The 23,343-nt window shown below is 34.7% G+C and overlaps 1 protein-coding gene across 4 annotated transcripts in view; it reads right to left on the minus strand.

Annotated features, from left to right (window-relative positions):
* gb (solute carrier family 7 member genderblind) overlaps positions 1-23,343 on the minus strand; it is a 197,498-nt gene that overhangs the window by 33,170 nt on the left and 140,985 nt on the right. For all 4 annotated transcript variants that reach the window (XM_089094183.1, XM_089094184.1, XM_089094181.1 and 1 more), the window contains one exon: positions 12,179-12,356. In XM_089094183.1, coding sequence (XP_088950309.1) covers positions 12,179-12,356 — 178 coding nt within the window. The remainder of the gene's footprint in view (positions 1-12,178; positions 12,357-23,343) is intronic.

A 23,343-nucleotide genomic window follows, 5' to 3' on the forward strand; every position in this document is an offset into this window, starting at 1 on the left:
CCATTATCATGTACAAGAGTCAGGTTGGCCTCCAGAGAATATGATGTATATATATATATATATATATATATATAAATATAATATATATATGTATATATATATATATATATATATATATATATATATATATATATATATATATATATATATATATATATATATATATATATATATATATATATATATATATATATATATATATATATATATATATATATATATATATATATATATATATATATATATATATATATATATATATATATATATATATATATATATATATATATATATATATATATATATATATATATATATATATATATATATATATATATATATATATATATATATAAATATATGTATATATATATAAATATAAATATATATATGTATATATATATATATATATATATATATATATATATATATATATATATATATATATATATATATATATATAGCCATTTAGCCAAAAAGTAAAATTAATATAAAAATTTTGCTTTAATTATTCATGTATGGTGAGCCAACATCAAAGCTGCATTAATTCAAAATAATTAGAAATTAAATAAAACAAACAAGTTTTTTTAACTGAAAGTAAGGAGCAATATTAAAACTTAAAACGAACAGAAATTATTCCTGTATATGAAAAGGGTTGTCCCTCTCAAATATATATATGTATATATATATATATATATATATATATATATATATATATATATATATATATATATATATATATATATATATATATATATATATATATATATAAATATATGCATATATATATATATATAAATATAAATATATATATGTATATACATATATATATATATATATATATATATATATATATATATATATATATATATATATATATATATACATACACGCACGCGCACACACACACGCACACACACACACACACACACACACACAGCGCGCACGCTCCTCCTCCCACCCCACCTATTCAAGGCCTCCCTTTTTACACCCGCCCACGGAGTTCCTATTTCCTTTAAATCTTTCTTTATGACGTCCTCCCACCCCAGACGGGGACAACCTGCTTTCTGCTTAGCCCTAGATGGTTGGCCAAAAAGAACAATCTGTCATCCTTCATCCGCACAACGTGCCCTAACCACCTCAACCTTTCTTTCATTATAGCCCTAGAGAGCGGTATTGAACCACATTTTTCGTATAGCCTATTGTTTGAAATACGGTCAGTCAGCCGGGTACCCAGAACACTTTAAGCAATTTCTCTGAAAACATCTAACAAATCTTCGTCCGCTTTTCGGAGCGTCCATGCTTCAGAGCCATATTTGACCACTGTCATCACTGTAGCTTCTAATATATCTAATCTCCGCTCGCAGACTTATCTTTCCCTATTCTTCTAGACTCTCTTAACTGTGAAAAAACACCCTGAGCCTTGGCTATTCTATTTTTAACATCTTCACTACTCCCACCATCTTTACTAATAATACCACCGCAGGTGAAGCTGCCCACCTGATCAATCTTTTCATTACTCAACGTCTAACTTCTTCATCTTCACTTATTCCTAGCCTTAGTGACTTAGTCTTCCTAACATTAATTTTCAAACCAATTTAGCACCCTGAACCTCCAAAACCTCTAAAACTTCATTCATTTTGCTTCACACTTTCATCTAGGATGCTTAAATCATCAGCATAATCCAAGTCCAGGAGGCATCTTTCCTCCCCATTTGATTCCGTGGTCTCCCATTGCCTTTCCTGTGCTCCTAAAAACAAAGTCCATCAAAATAATCCATATATAAAGGGGGATAGAACACAACCCTGCTTAACTCCTGATTTAATACAAAACCAGCTGCTAACCTCATTTCCTACCTCCAACCGCAGCAGTGTTATTCTCGTACATAGCACTAATCACTTTAATGTATTTGTCTGGTATACCATACAAGGATAAAACCTTTACTAAAGGTCTTCTATCAACAGAATCGAACGCTTGCTCATAATCTATAAAACTGAGGACTAAAGGTGTTTGACAACTCAGGCACTTCTCAATTATTAACCTAAGAGTGAAAATTTGGTCAAAACATCCTATACCTTTTTTAACACCGCATTGTTCTTTTCTTAAAACTTCGTCTTCGGTATCTCTATGTCTAAAAAATATCATATAACTAAGTAATTTGCAATCTACAGAGACCAGACTAATGCCTTGATAATGATCACACTCATTCTTATCACCTTTCTTATAAAGTGACTTAATTAAGGTTTTCCTAAAATCATTAGGTGCTTACCCTTTTTCAAAAATCATATTCATAATCTTCAATAACTTATTTCTAACCTCAGAGCCACCATATTTAAGAAACTCATTTACCACCCTATCAGCACCTGGAGCCTTATTATTCTTTAATCCTTTTAGTTACTTTTTCTAATTCCTCCTCACAAAACAAATCTTCCTTCACATCCAAGGTATCAGAAACTTTTTCATTTTCCTCTATATTTTTTCCTGCAACTCTATCTCGTTAAGCAGGTTCTCAAAATGTTCGGCCCATCTCACTTTAGTTGTTTCCTTATCGCTAATTGCGACCCCATTCCTATCTTTAACTGGGACAAGTCCGGATTGATTACTCCCTCTCAATTTGTTAACGTGCCAGTACAATATTTTACTATTATGCCGTCTAGCTGTATCTTCCAGATCCTCGGCAATTTTATCCATGGCCTCCACTTCACACCTCCTTAGTCCGTATTTTAATGCTTTCTCCACTTTCTGTACATTTCTTTTGTCTTCATGTGATCTATCACTCAGATAATTCTTGTGCTATTTCTTTCTCCTTTCTGTTAAGCAAGAAGCCTTTTTACTAATAGTCTTGTTTGTAGGTCAAAATTTGCTCCCTGATACATCTTTAGCAAATTCACAAATTATTTTTTCAAAATTATTCCAACCATCTTCCACATTATCAGCTTTTAAACGCTCAAGCTTAGTGTTCAACTGTTCCTGGAAAGTTTATCTCAAAGTCTCATCCTGAAGTCTATCAACATCATAGTCTACCAACATGTGCATTTTCAGTTTAATATACATATACTGATATTTAGTAATCAAAATGTTAATATTATTTGATTTATTAGATTTATAAAAGTAAAAACATTTATATTTTTTTCAGTAAAGTACAAATTTTGTTCTGGCCTTGGGAAGACATAGGGGTTTTGAGCCCAACTTATGTTAATTTCTGCTCGTTTTGAATTTGACTCGGTTATTTATTGTAATTTCTGTTCGTTTTAGGTAACTGTATTTTTATTCGTCAGGGTGGGGGAGTGAAGCAATGCGCGTTTAAGAATGACATAAATAGGTATTTATGATCATTTTAAAGTAGTTTCTAGATTTCTTAGGTTTTCCCTTAAATGGCACTCTGACCTTAACAATTACCGTCCTAGCTATTCGACTCAACAAGGCAATATTATGACGATTCCTCGTAAAGAGAGTTCCAACACGAGCAAGCTTTTCACAGAGAAAATCTCCAGGCCTATCGTGATATCTCTCTTTTAAAAAATAAGCCAGGATATCGAGATCCTTCTAATATAGATCGTTGTTTACCAGGATAATGCTCAAGAATCCTCTTTGAAGACGAGAATCAAAATAAGAGATGAACGTTTCTGCATCTGACAAAGTATGGCTTAAAACCGCAGGAGAACACATTAATTTTGTCGATAAAGCCTTTATTATTTTAAATTTCAAGCTTTATTGTGTTTTTTACTTAAGAAATTAGAATGAATGTTTGTTATGATTTTTTTTCAGATTTGCCCAGTTTTTATCCCATCAAAGTAATAGAAAAAGAACTTTTTTTAAATCGAGTGAAAAGGAAAATTATATGAGTATCGAAGGCATTTCCTCCCAAACCAGCCACAAACACACACTTCTTATCTGATACTATTAATCTCATGCATGGAAAATCCATGAAAAAAAAATATCCATAGAAAATGCAAAGGGGGGGGGGGCAGAAAATAGCAGAAAATATTATAATATTAAAAGACAGCTCCAAACTAAAAAAAAGAGCTGAGATATACTGATGTCGCTTGAATGCAAATTCCTTATGCTAAACCCTATTGCCTGAGCCACACTGTAGTCACACTTGTAGAAAAAGACAAAATTACGCAGGACTACACCGCCGATATTGTGTTCTGTGCGTAATTCGGAAAGCCAGTTCATATTCAACTTTCAAGGGTGATTTTCTTATTGACCGATCATAGTGAAGATTCCTAATCAAATAATTAATTGATAAGAAAATACGTTTCGTAGGCACGGTCCAAAAAATGGCACCTTTTAGTCAAAAATGAAAAAATATTATAATACTTAAAACATGATCAACACAAGAACAATTTTTCGACCAACAAAAAACCTGTCAAAACAACCAAGCTACAAATCATTATCAGCATGAGCAATGTTCCTAACATGGCGTCTTTTAGTCATAAACAAAAATACTTAGTAAAAAAAGTCATAAAAAAACTAAATACTAAAGATTTAGAGCATAACATTTTGAAATAAGAAAAGATGGAGGGATCGGATATTATTCCTATCCCTACGACGAATTTCAAGTAATATAGAAAGATTTAACATTTATAGACAACACTTAAACTAATGTTAGTAAACTAGTGTTAATAACAATAAATTAGTGTTAATAAAAATTTTTGAAGAAATACGAATAAGCTAGTGCATGAGAAATAACTGTAGTAAGGAAGGGTCATATTTTTTGCCACGAGGGTGTAGCCCTGTCAAACAGCCTCCAGAAAGCATTTGGGGCTCAATGACAGTTTCCTTATTTAAATCAAAATTTAAAAATCTGCTTCTTGGAGTTGATTAAATAAAAAAAAAAATTAACTGAAAGTAAGGAGCGACGTTAAAACTTAAAACGAAAATATATTATTCCGCATATTAAAGGGACTGTCTCCTCCTCAACGCCTCACTCTTTACGCTAAATTTTTTTATTGTTTAAAAAAATAGAGTTGTGAGAAAGTAAAACTTTAGCTTAACGAGCGAGGCGTTGAGGAGGGGACAGCCCCTTTCATATACGGAATAATTTCTGTTCGTTTTAAGTTTTAACGTCACTCCTTACTTTCAGTTAAAAAAACTTGTCTTTTTTATTTAATTTTTGAACGTTTTTGAATTAATGCAGGTTTTGATTTTGGCTCACAGTATGTGAATAATTAAAACAAAATTAGTATATTAATTTTACTTTTATTTGGTTAAATGGGCTTTCTTGAAAGCTGTTTAAATTTATTTACGATAGTTTTTATTAATAATAAATATACGTAACTTACAAAAGCTTGAATTTTGTTCCAATTCTTTAAAAATGACCCCTTAATCACAAAGGCCGTTAATTAGAATAAATAGCTCTTATGAAAGTACTAAGAAATATTTGGCTTAAAGAGCGAGGTATTGACTAGGGTTGAATCCAATCATATGCGTAATAATTTATGTTCGTTTTAATTTTTAATGGTGCTCCTTAATTTCAGCTGAAAAACTTGTTTTTTTTATTTAATTTCTTATCTTTTTTAAAATAATGCTGCGAAATCCGGCGCCCCTTTATAGCCATGGCCCTTCCCCATGAAAACTTCCTCCATGGAAAGTTCCTCCCACATAACCCCCGACCCCCCCCCCCACTACCAGAAAACTCCCCCCTGAAAACGTCTGTATACTTCCCAATAACAGAAGTTCATAACTTTAAGCCATCCCCCCGGGGACTTCGGACGATTAAGTCATCCTAAAAGACATAGTTATCATATTTTCGACCATGCTGAACAAAATGGCTATCTCCAAATTTTGATCGGGTGACTTTGGGAAAAACATGAGCGTGGGAGGGAGCCTATTTGCCTTCCATTTTTTTGGGTCACTTAAAAAGGGCACTAGAACTTTCAATTTCCGTTCCAATGAGCCCTCCCACAATATTCTATGACCAACTTGAAACCTCTACAGTAGGGTTCTCTGATATGCTGAATCTGATGGTGTGATTTTCATTAAGCTTCTATAATTTTTAGGGGATCTTTCCCCCTTTTTCGAAAATTAGCCGGATTTTCTGAGGCGCGGAACTTTTGATGGGTAGGACTAAAATCTGATTCTTTTGTTGTATCTATTGGTATCAAAATCCCGTTTTTTAGAGTTTCGGTTACTATTGAGCCGGGTCGCTCCTTACTTACAGTTCGTTACCATGAACTGTTTGATGCGCAATGAGAAAAGGTTTCTGGTGAGCATTATGACTGAAAAAAAACACTTTTTCCTCTTTTTCTTAATTTTCTTCTGAAGTTTCTCTCTTTTCCGTTTTTTTATGCGTATAATGCTGATTTAATTAGTGCTATTTAATTAGTCGAAACATTCTGGTACGGTCATTTAATGTTCTAGTAATTGTGATTTATTCAATGTAATTGTTTTATTTTATGAATTAAAGAAGATAAAGTTTCCATATGCATGTATTTCTCTTTATTACAATATAAAAAAATCATAGTGCTCAAACTTCCAGTTCAATTTTTTCAACATCAATATATAAAAACAGTCCATTCCTTTTGCTGATTAAATAAAAAAAACAAGTTTTTTAAACTGAAAGTAAGGAGCGACATTAAAACTTAAAACGAACAGAAATTATTCCGTATATAAAAGGGGCTGTCCCCTCCTCAACGCCTCGCTCTTTACGCTAAAGTTTGACTCTGTCTCACAACTTTATTTTTTAAAACAATAAAAAACTTTAGCGTAAAGAGCGAGGCGTTGAGGAGGGGACAGCCCCTTTCATATACGGAATAATTTCTGTTCGTTTTAAGTTTTAATGTCGCTCCTTACTTTCAGTTTAAAAAACTTGTTTTTTTTATTTAATTTCTGATCGTTTTTTAGTTAATGGAGCTTTTATTTTGGCAGGGATGTTTCCCCCTCTTTAAAAAATCGAGTAAATTTTCTCAAGCTCGTAGCCTTTGATGAGTAATACTAAACTTAATAAAATTTATATATTTAGAATCAGCATTATAAACACATTCTTTTGATACATTTATTGATATCAAAATTCCGTTTTTAAAAGTTTCGAGTACTATTGAGCCGTATCGCTTGTTTTTTTTATTGTTTTTTTTATTATGAAAATGTTATTATGTATATGAGGGGGTTCTCCCCTTAGTCAATACCACGCTCTTTACGTTAAAATTTAAAAAAAATTTAATTCACAAACCCCTGAATCACAAAGGACGTTTAATTAGAATATATAGCTCTTTTGAAAGCACTAAAAAAAAAACTGTAGCGTAAAGAGCGAGGTTTTGACTTGGGGGAGAACCCCCTCACATACGTTATAATTTCTGTTCGTTTTAAGTTCTAATATTCCTTCTTACATTTCAGTTGAAAAAACTTGTTTTGTTTTTTATTTAATTTCTGATCATTTTTTAAATAATGCTTGGAAATCCGGCGCCCCCTTCATAGAAATTTCCCTTACCCCAAAGAAACATCCTCCACGGAAATATTCTCCGGATTACCCCCCGCGTCTAGCCCCCCCCCCTCCAGAAAAAATCCTTCCTGAAAATGGTTGTATACTTCCCAATAGCCAATAAATAATGCTGGCAAGTCCGGCGCCCCCTTCATGGCAATTTCCCTTCCCCCATGAAAGCTTCCTTCATGAACAGATCCTCCAACATAACCACCGACCCACCCATCCCTCCCACAACCAGAAAAAAACCACCTGAAAAAATAAGTATAAATACCAAAAAACAAAAAAAAAATTTAAAATTTGGTAAAGTTCATAACTTTTAGCCCTCCCTCTGGGAACTTCGGGGATTAAGTCATCCTAAAAGACATATTTATCATATTTTCGACCATTCTTAACAAAATGGGTATCTCAGAATTTTGATCGGGTGACTTTGGGGAAAAAAATAAGCGTGGGAGGGGGCCTAGTTGCCCTCCATTTTTTTTGGTCACTTAAAAAGGGCACTAGAACTTTTAATTTACGTTCCAATGAGCCTTCCCACGATATTCTAGGACCACTGGGTCGATACGATCACCCCTGGGGAAAAAAACAAAAACAAACAAACAAATAAATAAACACGCATCCGTGATCTTTCTTCTGGCAAAAAATGTAAAATTCCACATTTTTGTAGATAGGAGCTTGAAACCTCTACAGTAGGGTTCTCTGATACGCTGAATATGATGATGTGATTTTCATTCAGGTTCTATAATTTTTAGGGGTCTTTCTTCCTTTTTTTGAAAATCAGCCAAATTTTTTCAGGCGCGTAACTTTTGATGGGTAGCACTAAACTTGATGAAAATTATATATTTGAAATCAGCATTGAAATCTGATTCTTTTGATATATCTATTAGTATCAAAAACCCGTTTTCTAGAGTTTCGGTTACCATTGAGCCGGGTCGCTCCTTACTTACAGTTCGTTACCACGAACTGTTTGATATAATATGCATATAGTTATAATCAACATCGCTTTTAAATCTCTTCCTTTAAGTACATGGAAGATCGATAGGAAAAACACAATTTCTAGTTTAAGCTATACATTTAATTTTTGTTCACTTATTGTATTTTCTGTTTATTTTAGGTTTTCTTTATCATTCCTTGTAGTTTCTATTAATTTTTAGTTTTGTTTTTTCATTCATTGGAATACTTCTTCGTTTTAAATTAGAACTCATTGATAATTTCTTTTCATAGAAATTGTTTTTGAATATTTTATACAAAAATTCGATTTATCTTGGCTTTTCATAGAAAACTTTTTTTTTAACGAGTCTTTACGCACAGATCCCCAACGAGAAAAATTGACATAGAAACTATTAAGCCCCCATAATTAATCACAATATTCGTTCATGATTTGCAGTCTAAACGGCAGAGGGCTTTCTAGAAAAAAAAATCATATTTAACTACTTTCGAAAATTTATAGTGCGAGGTCAGTCATTATTCAAATGCAACCGAAAGAGACTGGATACTAGACGAGCATTTTGAAATACAGCACCAAGATATGAAATATCTATTCAAGCCGTCTTTATTGAGATGATTTTTGCCTTTAAAGTGGCTTCAACTGCTGTGTTGTCATATATTAGGATTTCCCAACAAGAGTTACATTTATTTTTCCATGTGAATACATCTTTATTTTTTAAATTTATGTACAGGTTTTGAAAGAAATGTACCATTGTGTAATAAAGTATGTAATACAATGTTATTCTCAACCGGGTATTTTTACGGGTATATTTAACCGGGTATTATTCTTTACCTCACGGGTAGTCATTGTCAATTGCCAATTGCCAATCTTCTACTGACTAAAGTGGCTTCAACTGCTGTGTTGTCATATATTAGGATTTCCCAACAGGAGTTACATTTATTTTTCCATGTGAATACATCTTTATTTTTTAAATTTATGTACAGGTTTTTTAAGAAATGTACCATTGTGTAATAAAGTATGTAATACAATGTTATTCTTAACCGGGTATTTTTAAGGGTATATTTAACCGGGTATTATTCTTTACCTCACGGGTAGTAAATTGCCAATTGCCAATCTTCTACTGACTATTGTTAGAAAAGATACAGTTTTTTTGTTTTAACAGTAAAGGTACCTTAAGAAAATATTATTTGGGGAGCAGCACACAAAGTAACAAGGACAGTGACAATGAGAGTCATACTGTGATTGGTTGAGTGGAAACATACACAAACAAATATATTCCAAAAATTGGGGAATTCAATTTTTAATGAAGGCCTCCATATGCAGTTATACAGTCTTTGGTAGTAGTAGGTGCCAAATTTAAAAGAAAATGTCAGTGAAAAATAGGCAAAAAATAAGCTAAAACAAATAGGCATCTTAAGAACAGCTTAACGAGACGTAGATTTTTTGAAGGTGTACTTGACTTTGGCAATCAACAAATTGTTCATGTTTGGATTTTTGCGGACGAAATGTGATATCAAACTTTACTGATCAGTTTTGCTAATTTAGCTACACGGTTCAAAGTATAAATACTGGCCAAAAAATGATACTATCCAAAAGAAAGTAACACTTTGGAAACAACGAAAAGAAAAATCTAGGAAAATCACTATTTTACAGTACGAACAGACGTAAAATGGGTCCAAGGGGCAGAGGTGCTAACTGGAGGTTGGTCGGGGGGGGGGCTCCATTACCTCTCGTAGATTTTGAAAATAAAAATTTTTTGGTTCTCTCATTTTAAAGTCGAAGAGATTGCCCCTCCCTGTAAATCATGAAAAAATATTTTTTAAGAAAAAAGTGTATCAAACAGTTCGTGGTAGCAAACTGTAAGTAAGGAGCGACTCGGCTCAATAGTAACCGAAACTCTAAAAAACGTAATTTTTATACCTATAGATGCATCAGAAGTAAAGAGTTTTTGCGCTGATTTCAAATATATAAATTTCATCAAGCATACCCATCAAAAGCTACGCCCCTGACAAAATTTGCCTTATTTTCAGAAAAAAGAGAGAACCACCCTCTAAACATCATAGTACTTTAATGAATCAACCATTCAGATTCAGCGTAACCGAAAAACTTACTATATAAGTTTCAAGCTTCTATCTGCAAAATTGTGGAATTCCTTATTTTTGACCAGAAGGATGATCACGGATGCGTGTTTATTTGTTTTTTTGTTGTTTTGTTTTTTTCCAGGGCTGATCGTATCGATCCAGTAGTCCTAGAATATCGTGAGAGGGCTTATTTGAATGGAAATTAAAAGTTCTAGTACCCTTTTTAAGTGACCAATAAAATTGGAGGGCACTTGGCCCCCTCCCTCGTTCATTTTTTTCCGAAGTCACCCTATCAAAATTTTGAGACAGCCATTTTGTTCAGCATAGTCGAAAATATAATTAATATGTCTTTGAGGATGACTCAAGCCCCCACTGTTCCCGGGGGAAGGGCTGCAAGTTATAAACTTTGCCCATTGTTTACATATAGCATTGGTTATTGGGAAGTATACTGGCGTTTTCAGGAGGAATTTCTTTCTAGTGGGGAATTGGGGTCAGAGTAGGGGTTAAGGGGGAGGATTTTTCCATGGAGGATATTTCCTTGGGGGAAGGGACATTTCTATGAAGGGTGCGCCAGATCTCCCAGCATTATTTAAAAAGCGATCAGAAATTAAATAAAAACAAGTTTTTTGCAACTGAAAGTAAGAAGCGACGTTAAAACTTAAAACGAACAGAAATTATTACGTATATGAGGGGGTTCGCTCCCTGGTCAATACCTCGCTCTTTACGCTAAAGTTTTTTTAGTACTTTCAAAAGGACCATCTATTCTAATTAACCGTCCTTTGTGATTGAGGGGTTTGTGATTCGAACAAAATTCTCCGAACAAAATTCGAACTTTAGCGTAAAGAGCGAGGTATTGACTAGGGAGCGAACTCCCCAATATTCACAATAAAAACATACGAATATAGAAATTCTTTACGTAAGTTAATTCGTAAGTTACGTTACAACAAAATTTCGAGAAGGCCAATTAGCCAAAAACAAGGAAAATTAATATGCCAATTTTGTTTTAATTATTCATGTACGGTGAGCCAAAATCAAAGCTGCATTAATTCAAAAACGTTCAGAAATTAACTAAAAAAAACAAGTTTTTTTTAACTGAAAGTAAGGAGCGACATTAAAACTTAAAACGAACAGAAAATATTCCGTATATGAAAGGGGCTGACCCCTCCTCAACGCCTCGCTCTTTACAATAAATTAGACGCTGTCTTACAACTTTATTTTTTAAAACAATAAAAAACTTTAGCGTAAAGAGCGAGGCGTTGAGGAGGGGTCAACCCCTTTCATATACGGAATAATTTCTGTTCGTTTTAAGTTTTATTGTCACTCCTTACTTTCAGTTAAAAAAACATGTTTTTTTTAGTTAATCTGTCAAAGAACTATGCTCAAGCACATCCCTAATTAGTTAGTAGTACATTGGTTAAAGGGAAAAGAGGTAATAGCACTACGGTGGTGTGTGCTTACAAAAACGGGAGATAAATACTTTAATGTACTCATCCGTACTCATTTTGCACTCGTAATTTCATAGGTACTTTAAGAATAAGATGAATATAGCAAAAACTATGTTCAACATAGCCCCAATCAGTTAGTAGTACATAGTTTGCAGGAGACAGAGGTAATAGCACTATGATGGTATGTAGTGTACAAATAAAAAAACGATTTGAATCGATCTTATTTTATAGGATCCCTTATTATCTGAATATTTATTTATGAAACAAAAGTGGCACTTACAAAGAACTCTGTTAAAGGCTTGAGGTTTCTTCTTCCATACTACTCCTGTGTAATAAACGGGTATACCACTAGCTGTTATTAACAGCCCAACAGCCACTTCAATGGGCCGCACGTAAAGCGGAAGAATTACCAAAAAGGCACAAATGACGAAGAATGTGATTGGGACCATGATATGCACCTTAAAATAATACTGTTTTGATATAGTCGGATATATAACTAAACTATTGAACCTTAGCACATGCACAAGTAGTATACTGCACATATACACTAGCTAATTTCAAAATCACGTTATTTTGGGGATCAGATTTGGAAGAAAAGGCACGATAAAGACACAAATCTATAAGAATCTATGTTAAAAGTCGTAATAACCTTAAAATCTTTTGGGAGAGTTGGGCCACCAAAGCCATTCCATTTCATATGATAGATAGATAGATAGATGCTTATTGGCAAAAGAACTATCACAAACCCTAGTGGACCGATTTCGCATTTCTTAGTAAAAAAAATGCAATAACAAAATAATCCAATAACAACACAACAGGTAGCCTAATAGTCAGAAACCACAAAATACAAAAGTCTTAGATATAGGTCATAATTATAAAATATTTTATAGGTCATAATATAAAAAGATACAAAACAGTTTAAATTTTTGGCAAACTTACGGGTTGTGATTATGGTTGATTTTATTTGTAAAAAGGGAATAAAAGTTTTTTTTTATAACGTAAGGTAGAAAAGAGTATGGGAGAAAGAATGGGGATGGGTTGGGACACTATACGGTGGTGGTGATTTCTTATGGGTGAGTGGCGGCTAAGAAAGAGATTTTCAGTACGGGGGTTTATTTGTGCTGACTTCCCAAAAGAAGGCATAAATCTGCAATAGCACAGACTTAGTTAGGAGTGATATGTCTCACATGCATCTTTTTTTTTTTGGCCTCATCATGCGGAATGAATTATTGTAGAGAGTTCGGAGAGGGCTTTCTAAATCCCAAATGCCGAGATCGGTCTGGTGCTCCTTTTAGTCAAATAATTCGTGGTAACAAACTGTAAGTAAGGAGCAACTGGGTCCAATTGTAACCGAAACTTGAAAAAACAGAAATTTGATAACAATGAATTTAGCAAGGGAATTAGCTTTTTATGCTCATTCCAAATATATAAGATTAATTAAATTTAATGTTACCCATCAAAAGCTACGAACCTGTGCACATTTGCCAGTTTTTGAAAAGAGGAGAACCTCCCCAAAAGTCAAGGAATCTTCTTAAAATTACACTGTAAGATTCGGCGTGTCAGAAAACCCGACTGTGGACGTTTCAAGCTCCCATCTTAAAAAATGTGGAATTTCGTATTTGTCTCCAGAAGAAAGATCACGGATCTGTGTTTATTTGTTTTGTTTGTTTGTTTTTTCTTCGTTCTTCCCAGGGGTGATCGTATCGAAGCAATGGTCCTAGAAGATCGGGAGAGAACTCATTTGAATGAAAATGTTCTAGTGCCCTTTATAACTTACCAAAAACTTGGATTACAACAAGCCCCCTCCCACACCTTTTTCCCCCAAAGTCGACCGATCAAGTTTTGAGATAGCCATTTTGTTCAGTATAGTTGATAGGTCCAATAACTATGCCTTTGGGGATCAAATGACCCCCTACAGCCCCCGAAGGAAGAGCTGCAAGTTATAAAATTTCCCAATTGTTTACATATAGAATCTGTTATTGGAAGTACACAGATACCTTCAGGGGGAGGGGTTTTTATGGAGTAGGGTTTTCTTCGAAGAGAATTTTCTATTGGAACGGAAGTGAATCCGGTATCCGGGGATGAGACTTCCAGGTGAAATTTTGCACTAGGGGAATTTGTCAGAAATAATATACGGAATTAGTTTTATTTGTCTTACTATCTCGTTGGCGGCTTCATTTTACGCGTGGAGATGCTCTGGTGGAATTTTCCGGGGAAATTTTCAGTGAGTTGGAATTATCCGGGGGAATTTTAATTAAGGAAGAATTTTCCACGGAAGAAATTCTTCGTTGAAGAATTATTACCAGGAGAAATTCTCCATGGGAAAATTTTCCTCACAGAAAATTTCCATTTGGGGGTGGGATCTGCGACAAATTTTCAACATAGGGGTTACCCCTACATGCCCCGAAAAATGATAAGAAATTAATTAAAAACAAGTGTTTTTTCAAATGAATATGGTATGCTAAGGACCATTGTTCAGGCGGAATCGTCTGCAGGAAATTTCATCGGGGGGGGGGGGATTCGCAAAGAGGATGGAATCGTCCGGGAATAATTTCCCGGGGGAGATGATTTTAAGTGGGAGGAACTTTCCACGGAGTATTTTTTTAGGGGGGGGTGGGTTAATGAAGGAGAAGGTAGTTTATTTGGGATTATTTGAAAAAGATTATAAATTAAATAATTAAAAAAAAATCAACTGAAAGTAAGGAGCAACGGTAAAACTTAAAGCGACAGAAATTATTCTATATATGAGAGAGTTGCCCCCTCGTCTATACCACACTCTTTACGATAAATTTGTTTAGTACTTTTAAAATAGCTCCTGATTCTAATTAAAAGGCTTTTGTATTTCAGGAGTCGTTCTTAAAGAACTGGAACAAAAATTCAAGCTTTAGCATAAGGAGTAAGGTATTGAGGAGGAGGCAGCCCTCCTTATATACGGAATGATTTCTGTTCATTTTAAGTTTTAATATTGCTCCTTGCTTTCAGTTTTAAAAAAAACGAGTTTTTCAACCGAAAGTAAGAAGCAATAGTAAAACTGAAAACGAACAGAAATTATTCCGTCAATTAAGCGTGTTGTCCCCTCATCAAAACCTTGCTCTTTACGCTAAAGTATTTCTAGAACATTTAAAATAGCTAATTATTCTAATTAAATGGCACTTGTGTTTCAGGAATCAATCTCAGAAATTTGGGACAAAAGTCAAACTTCAGCGTCAACAGAGATGTATTGAGAAGGGGGAAACCCCCTCTTATATGTAATAATATCTGTTCGTTTTAAGTTCTTATGTTGCTCCTCACTTTCAGTTGAACAAAATGTTTTTTATTTGATTTCTGATCGTGTTTAAATAATACCGGTAAACCCCGTGTCTCTCCATGGAAAATTCCTTACCTCCACGTAGAATACCCCTACTCCAGAAAAATTACCACCAGACAATTCTATTCGAGCCTAAAATTCCTCCTGCAAAATTTCTTGCGGACAATTGCGACTGAAAAATTTTTCTTAGCGTATTTTCATTTGAAAATGACTTTAATTTTTGATTGTTTTTAAAATCATTTGCGAAATCCCCATCTCTGTGGAAAAGTTTTTTCTGCAAATACCCTGCCCCCTAGTAGAAATTTGGTCCCGCAGAAAATTCCCTCTGGGGAATTTATCCCGTGGAAACTTCCCAAGTAGAACTTCTTCCGTGGGAAATCCCTCCTCCCAAGAAAAGATAATCTAGACAATTCTAACCCCGGTAAAAACTTCCCCCGGACAATTGCCCTTAACATCTCCAGATGCAAAATTGAGTTGGCAAAGATAAAGTAGGAAAAATAAAAAAAATTGTATATGAATTTCTAATTGCATAGTTACTAGACTTTTCAACTATGCTGAACAAAATGGCTATCTCAAAATTTTGATCGGACGACTTTGAGGGAAAAAGGGGGCAGGGCGGGCGCCTAGTTGCCCTACAATCTTTTCGGTCATTGAATAAGGGCATTAAAACTTTGAATTTCCGTTCAAATGAGCGCTTTCCCAATATTCTAGGACTATTAGTTCGATGCCAAAACCCCTAGGGAATAAACACGCATCCGGGATGTTTCTTCTGGCAAAAAATACAAAATCAAACATTTTTGCAGATAGGAGCTTGAAACTCCTACAACAGGATTCTCGGATACGCTGAATCTGATGGTGTGATTTTCATTAATATTACTTGACTTTTAAAGGGTATTTCCCCCCTTTTTCGAAAATCTGCCAAATTTTCCCAGGTCATGTTTTAATACCAAAATTCTGTTTTCTTTTTAGAGTTTTGGTCACTAACCACCCGTATCACTCCTTACCGTAGTAGCAACATCGATTCATCACAAAAGATTATCTGAAAAATCAATGCTTTTCTTCGGTAGACTTTAAACTTACTTGGTATTTAGACCGGGCAATGCCGACCTCAGCAAGGAAAGAATGTATTTTTCTTGATTGGATTGGACTGTACTGAAAAGCTGAAAGTGATTTATAAATATTCTTACAATTAGACCATAATAAAACTTTGTTGGTTAAAATGTGAAGAAAAATTGATTTTAAAATTATTTTCGAGAATAGAGAATTAGGAACATACGTTTCAAACCGTTCAAAGAAAACATTTTAGCCCTTTCTATGGCCTGTTTTTTAGGTGATTTAATTTTTCACATAGGGGTTCCCTTGGCCCAACGACTTACAGGTACAAGTTTCGAGGCAATCAGAAATAAAACTTCGGCTCTTTATATTGCCTGCTTTTTTGGAGACCGATGTCCCCAAAACATATTCTTTTGCACATTAAAGTCGTCCTTGTCCAAGCACTTACGGGTTTAAGTTTCAATGCAACCAACGACAGATGCAAATCTTTGCTCTTTTTTTTACCCCTAAAAGTTCTAAAAGTTTCTTGTCAAATGAAGATCTTAATTACCCATCTTTTCCTTGCCATAAAACATATATGTGAGAAATGGTAAATTTACCTGAATTACAGTCCTTACCCCTAGGGCTATGTAAGTCCCTAAAGGTATATTTATTTTGACTATTCTGAGTAAAATGGCTGTCAAGGAGTTTTGACCCGACACCTTGGGGAGTACAGGGATTATGGAGGTAAAAACGTTAAAACAGGGATACTTGTTGCTCTTCAATCATATTCATTCTTGGGAAAAGCACCAAGAATTTCAATTTCTAATGGAATAAGCCCTATTTCTACGATCATTCCTTCCATATAAAGTAGCGTTGAGTTAGAAATAATATTTAATGCAGGGGAAGAACTTTGCTTTTTACTAACTCTCTAATTGAGTTTTTCTTTCACATATTTTGCCTCATATTACTACTGAACTAGACCGGGATATATCGTTACTCTTTTATATAATCTAAATTTGACTTTCATTTGAACACGCTGGGCTATTTTTAAAATCCCTAGAGTCCTGTCTCTTTTGGTTTCCTACATAGAAATGGGAATCTAAGCAGAGATTATGCAAAGTTACTAAGGGAATGAAGTGGTTAAAATAAGAACTGAAGAAAAAGAGGAATGGAAGATAAAAAGGTTTCTAGTCAATAAACAAAAATTTAAATAAGGCAATTTTTTGTCAGATAGGATTGAGAATGTTAGGCAATGAAATGCAAGTTTCTGTATTACATGTTATATTATGTTAGCATAGAAATTAAAGGTAAATGAAATCTGAATGCATCAAATTAGGCAAATTATTCGAAACTATGAACATTAAATGCTAAAATGGATAAAAAGTGCTTAAAATTAGTGACCACAAAATTCTCCATGCACACAACTCTTCACTAAGCAAAATCTCCCCAACACAAGATCCTATCCTAAGTGGTCCAACGAGTCAAAATTATTAAATAAATTCTGATAAGTGCCAAAATCAAAGTTCGTCGTATTTTAGGTTGCTTAGGACAAATCTTTGGCTGAAATTGCAATTTGACTGCCCAGAAGCACAACAGTAAGTACGTGTTTCACAAATAGTGTCTAATTTCACGGATAAACTTCACAAACATGTTTCGTAAATAGTTTCTAAAGCCTCTGACCATCCTACTCGGTGTCTGACCATGAATTAGGGCATTTTGTGGAATATGTTGCTGAGATTGGATCGACCTAAGCCGGTAATTGGTGCCAAAATCATGCCCAGGGAATCAATTTCCCTGGACATGTGAAGTGCCAACTCTAGCAAAATAAAACAACCCTTGGGGAAAAAATCATATGTAGGAGAAAGAAGTTATACAGATAAGATAAAGTGTATTTAAAGCCAAAAACAGCCATGGAAAAAAATTTAACTGCAAATACTATAAATGCGGATCAGCAGTCTCTAGTCTTCCAACTGAAAATACACAAATGAATATCATAGATGAAATACTTCGTATCTAAGATCTCCTTTTAATAAACACATTTTCAAGATACGTCGCTATTCCACAAATAAATTGGGGAGACGCAATTTTTTTCATATTAATTAAAAAACATCTTTTTGAAAAAGAAGTTTTTTTCAACAAAAAGCAAAAATCCACATCAAACTTAAGACTAGCAGAAATAAAATTCTATAATTACCTAGGAAGGCTCCATAATGCATTGTTTGCGCCCCATATATATTTTTACCACGCCGGTTTGGAAGTTTTTTTTTTAAAGACTGAAGGCCTTATAATCCGTAGACAGTTCTTTAGATATTGTAACTTTTTTCTTGGCCTTCCCTTCTGGATCAGGAATACCTACATAGTTAAGAAATACAGAGTGTTTGATATTACGTTGAAAATGGAAGAACTTGCGTTAAGGTTTGAAAAGTGTAAGGAATGTATCGTTGATTTCCCCTTAATTGCATCCGATAGTATTGTTATTCATTAGAGGTGTTTTCATTACATCTTTTTTATATCCTATGTTGTAATTTATTAGTGCGTGTGTGTATTTTTTTCTTTTTCCTTTAATTACTCCTCTATCAGCATTTTACGTTTGTACAGAGGGTATAAATTTTTTTTATTATAATTCAAACTCAAAACGACCGAAAAATTAGAATTAAGGAAACAATGTAACCCAAAACAAACAGAAAATTAGAATAAATGATCATGTCATAGGCAGCGCAATAGCCCTGCCTAAGTGAAAAAAAAATGTGGACACTGTATTTTTTTTTACACTTCGCATAGAAGAAGTTGTCGTACAGACTGTAAAAAAAGCTCATTTAGTTAGAAATTGAAAATTCTAGTGTCCGTTTTAATAGCTGAAAGTTATTAGAGGGCAGCCAGCCCTCTCCCATGCCGATTATTTACCCAAACGCATCCAATCAGAAATTTTGGGATAGCTATTTTGTTCAGCATAGTTGAAAGTTCCAGTAATTAGATCTTTGAGGATGAACACGCCCCCCCCCTTAGAGTCCTCCTGGCAAGGGTTGTAAGTTATTCCCCAGGGACTTATGAGGTTCTTATGGAAAGGGTGATCGTATAAACTTCGGAAGGGGCTCAATGGATTGGAAATAAGAAGTTCTAGTGCCATTTTTAAGAGTCAAACTGATCGAAGGGCACCCCCCTCACGTCCTATTTTCCTCAAATACATCCGATAGTTATTTTGAAATAGCCGTTTGTCCGAAAAATAATCCAAAGAACACATAACAAGGTCTTCGGGGCTGACATAACTCCCCATAGACTAGGGGCAGGAGTTGCAAGTTATGCTCTGGTGGCATATGAGGTTTTCAAGGAAGGGATTGTCGTGTGAACTTTAGAGGAGGCCCATTTGATTGAAAGCGTAAAGTTTTAGTTCCCTTTTCAGAGTCAAAAGTGATGGAAGGCAACTAGCAACCCCCCCCTGGTGCCTTCTTTTCCTCAAACGCATCAGATCGTTATTGTGAGATAGTCAGTTTGTTCACAATAGCCTAAGAGCATATAAAAATGCCTTCAAGGTGAAAACAACCCCCAGAGCCCAGGGGCAAGGGCTGTAAATTATGCCTCGGCCATATAAGTTTTTTTATGGAACAGGTAAGCGTCGAATGGGGTTCATTTGATTGGAAGTCGGAGGTTCTAGTGCCCTTTTTAAGAATCAAAAGTGAATGGAGGGCAACCTGCCCCCAAGCCTGTCATTTCCCAAAACATGTCAGATCAAAATTTTAAGAAATCTATTTTGCTCAGTATAGTTGAAAGGTCCAGTAATAATATATTTGATGATGTCAACTTCCCCTCAATCCTCAGGGCACGGACTGTAAGTTAGGTAATTCACTCATTGTTCACATATAGTATATGTTGTTGAGAAATGATATGCATGTTTGACTACTATTTTCCCAAAATACATAGGGCATTCAGGTGAACCTTTCAGAAAATGTTGAGGGGGGCTTTGAACTAAAGCAAAACATATTATGTGTATACGGATTGTCAAAAGGGCATAACTCAGGAATGACTGTGTATATTAATTTGGAGCTTTCAAGAAATGATAAAGGAGATGCTCAAAAAGCCAATATTTGCATGCTACAACTACTAGTACAACTATCCCCACTACTGCTGCTACCACTACAATTTATACTATCATACTACTCCATTTACGATATTGAGGGGAAATTTGAGGTAAATCAAAACTAAATCAATATAGCTACGAACTATTTCTAGCATAGTTACTAGAAATTTTGACTATTTTGAACAAAATGACTTTTTACAAATTTCGATCAGTGTTGAGGTGGGGGAAATCAAATAGGGCGAGGGGGCTGGTTGTCTCTGATCATTATTTGAAATCCCCTCAACATACCCTGGAAGTTTCAACCTAATGCTCTCAGCTATTCCTTAGATATTACCGATACGCCCTTTTGACAACCAATATGCGCACAGTGTGTTACGATTGTATTCGGCAGCTCTCTCCAAAGCTGTGGGGGTTTATGTCATTTCTACAGGCATAGTTATTTGACTTTTATATTATTGTACAAGATGAGTATTTCAAAGTATTTGATAGAATGTATTTGAAGGGAGGGCAGCTAAAATGGGCATGGGAGGATGACTGGCAGCCCTCTGACCATTATTCAACATCCCCTCAACATGTCTTGAAAACTTCAACTTAATACCCTCAAACGTTCTTTATATATTGCAGATCTTCCTATTTGATAAACTGGATGCACGTAGTACCTTTTGATTAAATTTAACATTCCCCTCTACAAATTGTGGAGGCAGATTGTGGAGCACAATCTACAAAGTTTCACCTTAATGCCCTTAGCCTTTTCAGATACACCTAGAACCAAACATTTCCTCTTTTCCTTATGATAAATCCTGATTGTAAAGAATGGGAAAATTTTATACTTTACAATCATTGTCCCGGGGTGTGGGAGGCATGGCATCCTTGGAGGCATAGAGGCTGGATCTTTTAAATATTTTGAACGGAATGGCAATTTCAAAATTTCAATCAGTGTTGAGAAGAAAAAGCACCTAAAAAGGGCAAGGAGGAGGGCCGATTACCTTCAAGTCCCTCGTCAACAATCCCTCGAAATACCTTGAAAGTTTCAACATAATAACCATAGCCGCTCCTTAGATATTGCTGATATTCCCTTTTGACAACCAGCAAGTACATAGCGTGTTTTGATTGTGTTCAGTATCTCTTTCAACATTTCCTTAAGATTTCACCTTAATATCCTAAGCTTTTTTGGAGACCCAGGCTCAAACAAGCCCTCTTTTCTCAATAGAAAAAGCCTTATATGTTAACAATGGGCAACTTGTATAACTTACAGCCCTTGCCCCGGGGACTATATGGGTATTGTCAACCCCGGAAACATAGCTATTTAACCTTTGAACTATTTTGAACAAAATGGCTATACCAAATTTTTATCAGATGCAACAAGATCACGTGTTTATTTATTACGGATACTTGTTTATTTATTGCTGTTTTTTCTCCATGGGTGATCGCATTAAACCAGTGATCCTAGAACATCGGTAGAGGGCTCATTACATTTGAAATCAAAATTTCTAGTGCCCTATTTAAATAACCAAAAATATTGGAGGGCAGCTATTGCCCTGCTCTGCCTCTTTTCCCAAAACTATCCAATTAAAATTTTGAGATAGCCATTTTGTTCAGAATAGTCGGAAGATGTAATAACTATGTCTTTAAGGATAATTCGACCCCACAGCCCCGGGGGAAGGGCTGCAAAATATGAACTTTACCCATTGTTTACATATAATATTAGCTATTTTGAAGTATACAGATATTTTTCGGGGCGGGGGGGGGGTTGACAGGGGGAGATTGCATTGAAAATTACCTCCCCATGGAAAATTCTCCCCTTGGAGAATCCCCCCAGAAGAAAATTCGCCTCCCCACTCGAAAAATGTATGCATACTTTCCAATAACAAATACTATACATAAACAATGGGCAAATTTTTTAACTTAAAGAACTTTTCCCAGGGGCTGAGGGAAGTGTGTTATCTCCAAAAGCATAGTTATATAACCTTTCAACTATGTTGAACAAAATGGTTGTTTCAAATTTTGATTGGACGATTTTAAGAAAAAAGGGGCGTGGGATGCGGCCTAGTTGCCGTCCACTCTTTTTGGTCACTTAAAAAGGACACTAGAACTTTTTATTTTCATTCGAATGATACTCTCCCGATACTCTAAGGCCACTGGGTCGATACGATCGTCCCTAGGGAAAAAATAAATAAAAAATATACACGCATCCGTGTTCTTTCTTCTGGCAAAATTACACAATTCCAAATTTTTTATAGATAGGAGCTTCAAACCACTACAGTAGGGCTGTCTGATACGCTGAAACTGATGGTGTGATTTTCATTAAGATTCTGTGACTTTTAGGGGGTGTTTCCCTTTTTTCAAAAATTAGGCAAATTTTCTCAGGCTCATAGCCTTTGATGAGTAAGACTAAACTTAATGAAACTTATATATTTTGAATCAGGATAATAAGCCAATTCTGTTGATATTTCTATGGGTATCAAAATTCTGTTTTTAGGGTTTCGGTTACTGTTTAGCCGGGTCGCTCCTTACTTACAGTTCGTTACCACGAACTGTTTGATGATGGAAATGCATTGTAGTTTTCGTCAATACTTCCGAATAGCTTTGAATTTAAGGCAAGTTTAGTGGATCCCAATCGACATGCAAAGGAGTACATATAATGAAAATGTCAAGAAACGTAAAGTAAAATATAACTGGAACATAAAATGACCAGTATCTGGGTCTTAGACTTACCCAAAACCCGTAAGACGATTCTTATCGTCTTTTCAATGATTATTCAGAGTTAAATATTTAAAACGTGCAATTCACCTAAACTTGCATGTCCTTTTTTTGTGTTATGGAGAGGTCTACGAAAGTCTGACAGGATTTTATTGTAAAAAACTCCTCCCCAATATTGCCCCTTTCCCAAAAAAAAGTGGTAATGGTAGGAACGCGTACAATTAAAAAAAAATCAATTTTTAGACAATTTTTGTTCCACTCGTCCCCGAAAACAAACAACATTGATAATCCTTGATACTTTATCTACCGCCTAGGATATATTCCTCTT

This window comes from Artemia sp. Qi Xiang Cuo, chromosome 9 (genome assembly GCF_049724085.1).
Source record: "Artemia sp. Qi Xiang Cuo chromosome 9, ASM4972408v1, whole genome shotgun sequence".
Taxonomy (NCBI): domain Eukaryota; kingdom Metazoa; phylum Arthropoda; class Branchiopoda; order Anostraca; family Artemiidae; genus Artemia; species Artemia sp. Qi Xiang Cuo.